This window comes from Hyla sarda, chromosome 4 (genome assembly GCF_029499605.1).
Source record: "Hyla sarda isolate aHylSar1 chromosome 4, aHylSar1.hap1, whole genome shotgun sequence".
Lineage (NCBI taxonomy): Eukaryota > Metazoa > Chordata > Amphibia > Anura > Hylidae > Hyla > Hyla sarda.
In genome coordinates, this window is record NC_079192.1 from 166,667,793 (window position 1) to 166,673,792 (window position 6,000).

General features: G+C 47.6%; 1 protein-coding gene across 7 annotated transcripts in view; it reads left to right on the plus strand.

Moving 5' to 3' along the window:
• CPEB1 (cytoplasmic polyadenylation element binding protein 1) overlaps nt 1-1,648 on the plus strand; it is a 69,170-nt gene extending 67,522 nt beyond the window's left edge. For all 7 annotated transcript variants that reach the window (XM_056572625.1, XM_056572623.1, XM_056572628.1 and 4 more), the window contains exon 12: nt 195-1,648. In XM_056572625.1, coding sequence (XP_056428600.1) covers nt 195-305 — 111 coding nt within the window. In that variant the 3' untranslated portion in view covers nt 306-1,648. The remainder of the gene's footprint in view (nt 1-194) is intronic.
• The last annotated feature ends 4,352 nt before the right edge of the window (nt 1,649-6,000 follow it).

The window sequence follows — 6,000 nt, forward strand, 5'->3', positions numbered from 1 at the left end:
GGGGGTTAATAAAAATGTGTCCACTTTTTATTATAACCCTCCCCATTGGGACCTAGAACAAGCAATCTATCACATTGCTAACACTGATCGAAGTTGTGTAGTAGCACAGCATTGAATAGTGATCTGTGCTCTACTGCTCTAGCCTGCCTAAGAGTAACTGAGTTCTTATGTGGTTTATTTTATTTCCCCTTAAGGTTTGCTTCAAGTACTTCTGCCGTTCTTGCTGGCACTGGCAGCACTCAATGGAGATCCTACGTCACCACCGCCCTTTAATGCGCAACCAGAAAAGCCGTGACTCCAGTTAAAGAAAGTTGCCAGCTAAGAACTTTAATTCAGTGAATGTGCTGAAGAGGACACTGCGCCCTATGTCCCTCCAGACAGCAGGAGCATCATAGATCTTTCCAGGATTATTGTGGAAGTCAGCAGATGGTGGGGGGAAGTCACTTTATTTTGTTTGGCACTTACTGTTTGCTGTACCTTGTAAGTGTTCTGCACTTGTGCACAGTGAAGTTTTGCCAGGGATACTGTCTGTGTTTTTTGTAGGGTTTTTGTTTTTTTGGTGGCTTTTTTTATGTAATGGGGCAGAGTACTCTAGTAGTCTTTGCAGTACCCATATTAAGCTCCAACACTTGCTGAATGTAAGCAATGTGTGGACAGTATCTGATGGTTTATTGCCTTTGCCTTTTTTTTTTTTCCCCTTTTTTATTACAGGCGCTTTTTTACATTCCTTGCAAATACTGTGGGTGATACATATTTCATTAAGCTGTTACCCAGTTTTTTGCCGTTGCCATACAGTGCCTTCTGATTACTTTATAATGTCCTTCTGAACCACAAATGAGCTGTTCAGTTGGCATTTTTACTGAAACAACAATAGCAGGATCTGCTCTTAATTTAAACCAAATCATATTACATATTTTACCCTCTGTGGGATTTTTACCTGTTCCTTTTTTACACTCTTAAGATGGTTTTTAAGTCCATTTTTTTTTCCTTTCCTGGCAGCTTTTAACATAATTGCAATTGTTCTGTTTCTGGGAGCTGCTAGTTGAAAAGAACATAAAAATAAAATACTTATTTGTACAACAGAATTTGCAACAAAACTACAGACTTGGGGCCTTGGCTGAAACAGATAAATATCCTGTGTGAATATAGTTTTAAGGATGTTTGTTGCACTTTTTTAATTTGCACTTCAGGGGATGGTAGTTTTTAATCACTTCCTATTTGGTTGGCTGGACAGAAAATGGCTGTAATTTTCTTTTTGAGAATGGGGTAGAGGCAAGAGATGAGACCTTTCTCCTGGAGGGAATGTGCCCATGCTCTTGGTTTGAGTATTTTGTTATAGGAAGCAGCTGACTTATGCAAATTGTTGCAAGCCTTTAAAGTTTGTCCATTTTTCTTTTTTTATTTCTGTACCCACCCCCCTTTGTAAGCTCTGTGCCAAAGATCCCACGGTCTGTATCCCCCTCTTTTCCAGTACATGCTGAGCTAAATCTGCACTAGCTGCCCTAATATGGGCATTTCTGTGAAGCTGCGTGTGTAAAGTCTCTACCTCATTGTAGTTATGCAAGCAGAAAATGCACTTAACCTACAGATGTGGTGTCGTTTATTTTTGTTTGGCACATAATAAACACGTTGAAGCAGTGAAACAATGGATTTTGTTTGTGTGGATTTTAAAGAATTATACATTTTGAAGCTTACTACTAGTGGTGGGGAGAATCAGACTAATGGCTCATTGCATTACAAACATTACAAATAGGTTTTGCCAAAAATTTCCAGTGAATCTGACATGGCTTAAAGTAGTGCTGGGTGGTATACCGGTTCATACCAAATATAGAAATTTTTGTCCTGCGCGATATGAATTTTTTATGCCACAATACTGGTTGGGCCCCTCCCCCTCGAATGAATTATCAGCCCAACGCTGCGCTGTCCCCATCGGAGAACTAATCACATCACCCGCAAGTGCTGCCTTCCTCGTCCTCCTGTTTGTTGTGGGTCGTCGCTGGAACTCTGTACTGTACGCTGTATCCTTATGCCCAGGCTACAAAAGATAAATTAAAATAAACTAACTCGCCTCCCGTTGGGCCGGTACGGCTTCACCTGCTTCCTGGGGACAGGAACGTCTGAGTTGCTGTCAGGGATGTCCTGCCTCGGCCGATGATGATTTGAGTGCACTGTCATGTAAGAAGCCGGCTTGATAGGCCGCTGATAGGCTGACGGCTCTCGACGTTCCCATTCCCAGGAAGTAGGTGAAGCCGGTACCAGACCAAAAGGAGGTGAGTTTTTGTTTATCTTTTGCAGCCTGGGCATAGGGATACAGCATACAGCATACAGTATAGAGTTCAAGCGCCAGCGGCCCACAAAAAACAGGAGGACGAGTAAGGCAGCGCTTGCGGGTGACATGTGATTAGTTCCCCCGATGGGGACAGCGCTGGGTTGATCATCAATTGGGGAGGGGGGAATGGGGGGGAGAGAAGCAGAACTGTGCTCGCGGGTCACATGATTTGGTGGGGGGGAGAGGTGGGAGAGAAGCAGAACTGCTCGCGGGTCACATGATTTTGGGGGGGAAATAGTTATGGCAGTTCCACGGAATATAAGTAAAAAAAATACTGTGGTACACATTTTCGGTCATACCGCCCAGCTCTAGCCTAAAGTTATGGCCAGATGAAGCAGAAATGCTGAAGATTATGTGTTGTAAATCTGCTGTCCGTGGCAAATTTTCGACAGCAGAAAATCCACTGCAGACACTTTTAAAGCTGGGTTTTTAACAGCTAAATACTACCGAAAATATGAGTACCCATCCCCTTTCAAACTTCGTAGTGGGAAACAAGTGAAAGTAAATTCGCTCATGTGAATGAGGGTGAGCTATGCAGAGGACCAGTTGCTCATGGCAACCAATGAGATTGCTAACAAAAGAAAAATGGTGCCCAGCTCACCCTGTCTTTGGCTCTCCAAGCTGCCTATGCAGAGCAGAACCCAAGAGCCTGATGCTATAGAAAAGGTGGTCACGTGATCAGGTGTGTGTGTGTGTGTATATACTTGCCTGGATTAATTTAGAAGTATACAGATTTTTGGAAAAGTATATATTCTTGGCATTTTGTCATCTTAAAGTTATATGTAGCTGTAGGTAGCCGTGCTAGAGATGAGCAAAGTTACAGTAATTCGATTCGTCACGAAGCTTGACAGTTGCTGACTTTAGCCTGCATAAATTAGTTCAGCTTTCAGGTGCTCCGGTGGGCTGGAAAAGGTGGATACAGTCCTAAGAGTCTCCAGCCCACCGGAGCACCTGAAAGCTGAACCCTTTATGCAGGCTAAAGTCAGCAACTGAGCCGAGAAGTTTGACTAGTAGGAAGCATTTTTGGCTGTATTGGTGCGAGGGGGTGTGAATTCCAACGCCCCCTGCACCTACAGGCGGGGCCATGCAGGAGGCACCACTATAAAACTCCCCCGCTACAGACGGGCGGGGCGTACGTGGTTCCAGGCAGGCATGTGTGGTGTTTCCAGAGAGCAGCAGCGGTGGCAGTTGCAGTAGGCCCGGGTTATCCCGGGACATTGTGAACTATTGTTCCGGCGACAGCCAGGCCCCTGTCACCTATGTTCCCCCGCGAAGCGCTCCTGGAGCCGGCCGGGTGACGTCATCCACCCGCGCCGAGACGAGTCATGCGGCCGGGTCTCTCGCTTCTGGCGGCGGCCGGGCTGGGCTCGGCTCCAACCCACTTCCGTGCTCACATCGCTTGTCCCCCGCCTGCATCCCGTGGCTCTCGCGGCGTGATCTGCACTCCCTGTTGCCGGGGTGCCGCCGCAGAGTCACGTGATGTGCACGGGGGCGGAGCTCAGCCGCGGCCCGCAGAGACATAGCTGCCCTGTCGGGCTATACCACCCACGTTAAGCCAGGTAGGGGGTGTCTCAGCTGGGGGTCCCCGGCGGCCTTGCCACAAGGATGCAGCTGGGGATCAGTCCAGCCCGTTATGTCCTGTCACACTGCAACAGCTCCCCAGCTGTGGTCGGACCACCCTGGAGCCACATGCTCTGCCTACAGCTTTCTTACACAACTGTACAATTAAGCTCATACTAGTTTTTGCAGTTGCCTTACGTCAATTTTAGTACATTCATGTGATACACTAGACAGCCCATGCAGTCACTACAACTTCGTACCGTGCAGTCACCCATGGCGGCCACTTAATGCAGTCACTCATAGCTTCCATTCTGTGCAGTCGCGGCGTTTGCGTTCCCGGCCGCCCGCAGCGTGCGCGGCGTTCGCGCGCCGTTCGTGGCGTTCGGCTTTCGCGACGTGCAGTGCAGCCGCCCATATGATACCGTCCAGTCTCCTGGCATTCACTCCATGCAGTTACACAGCACTCATACCATGCAGTCACTCATAGAATGTAGTCCACACGTAGCTTCACACGATACATACGCTCATGGCTTCACACCACACGCAACACTTATTCGGTGCATACACTCATAACTAGAGATGAGCGAACTTCCAGTAAATTCGATTTGTCACTAACTTCTCGGCTCGGCAGTTGATAGCTTATCCTGCATAAATGAGTTCAGCTTTCATGTGCTCCCGTGGGCTGGAAAAGGTGGATACAGTCCTAGGAGACTCTTTCCTAGGACTGTATCCACCTTTTCCAGCCCACCTGAAAGCTGAACTAATTTATGCAGGATGTCAACTGCCGAGCCGAGAAGTTCGTGACGAATTTACTGGAAGTTCGCTCATCTCTACTCATAACTTTTTTACTCCTCTACGTTATGTCAATACTATACCGCTCATCGCTTCATACTTCACATACGCTCAAGCTTTTACACCACACATAAACATTCACAATATTTATCCTGCGTAACAGGCGCTCTTGGTGGCACATGCAGGGCACAGTTAGTGTGGTATAGAGCACACACACGTCAGTGTTTCTTGCAGTAGGTACAGCACGTCTTTTACAGTACACACGTTCAGGGTCACATGCAGCAAGTACAGCCACATGATGGTATAGAAAACACACGCTCAGTGTCACACACAGAGGGTACAGCTGTGGTATCGTGCACGGTACGTGCGCTCTTGGTATCAGTTACAGTGGGTACAGTTTGCTATTGCATTCAATACACACGCCCAGTGTTGCACACAGTGGGTACACTTATAGTATCACACACAGTACACACGCTCATACTGGCACACGGTGTACAGTCCCATTGTCGCATACAACACACACGCCTGCAATGTTATATTCAGTGAGACGGCTATAGTATTGTGTACAGTCCATACGATAATAGCTTCCATGCAGTGGATACAGTTCCTTGTTGCACTCGGCACAAACGCTCATCACGCCACACACTGAGTACAGCCATAGTACCGAACGCTCACACCATTAGCACCGCATCGTGCCCGTCACGGTCATACGGCACTCGCATACGCACAACCTTACACGGCATACGCTATCCACGCGCTCGTAGCTTCATACTGTACAGATATTCTCAGGTTATACAGTACAATCACATATAGTTACTCTGCACACACGTCGGTACCGGCTAATGGTCCCCGCAGCTGACATTCCATAGGCACGTTACCATAGTAACTGCTCAGTCACAGATCAAGCATCTGTATCTGTCATGCGCTCACCTGCTACCTTCTAACTATCATACAGCATGCACTAAACTGTGGCCGCTGACATGTTGTTCTGCACATCCATACCACGACACAAGTGGTGGTCACCCACTTCACACGCCACGTTCTGCAGGGAGACGCGCTATTTATTTGTTGTCACTGACATGTCTTCTGAATAACAACTTCACGACACACAGGTGGTGGTTTCCCCGTCATACCTGCCACGCCTGCAGGGGGCAGCACTGCGCAGTTGCTGTTACTGACACTTCCTCAGAGCTACGACATCACGAAACACACCCCACATGCCATGCCCACAGGGGGTCACACCGAGTAACTGTGGTTATAGACTCCGATCAGATCTTACACTTCAAAAAAAAAAAAAACTTCTCATGCATGCTGTACGT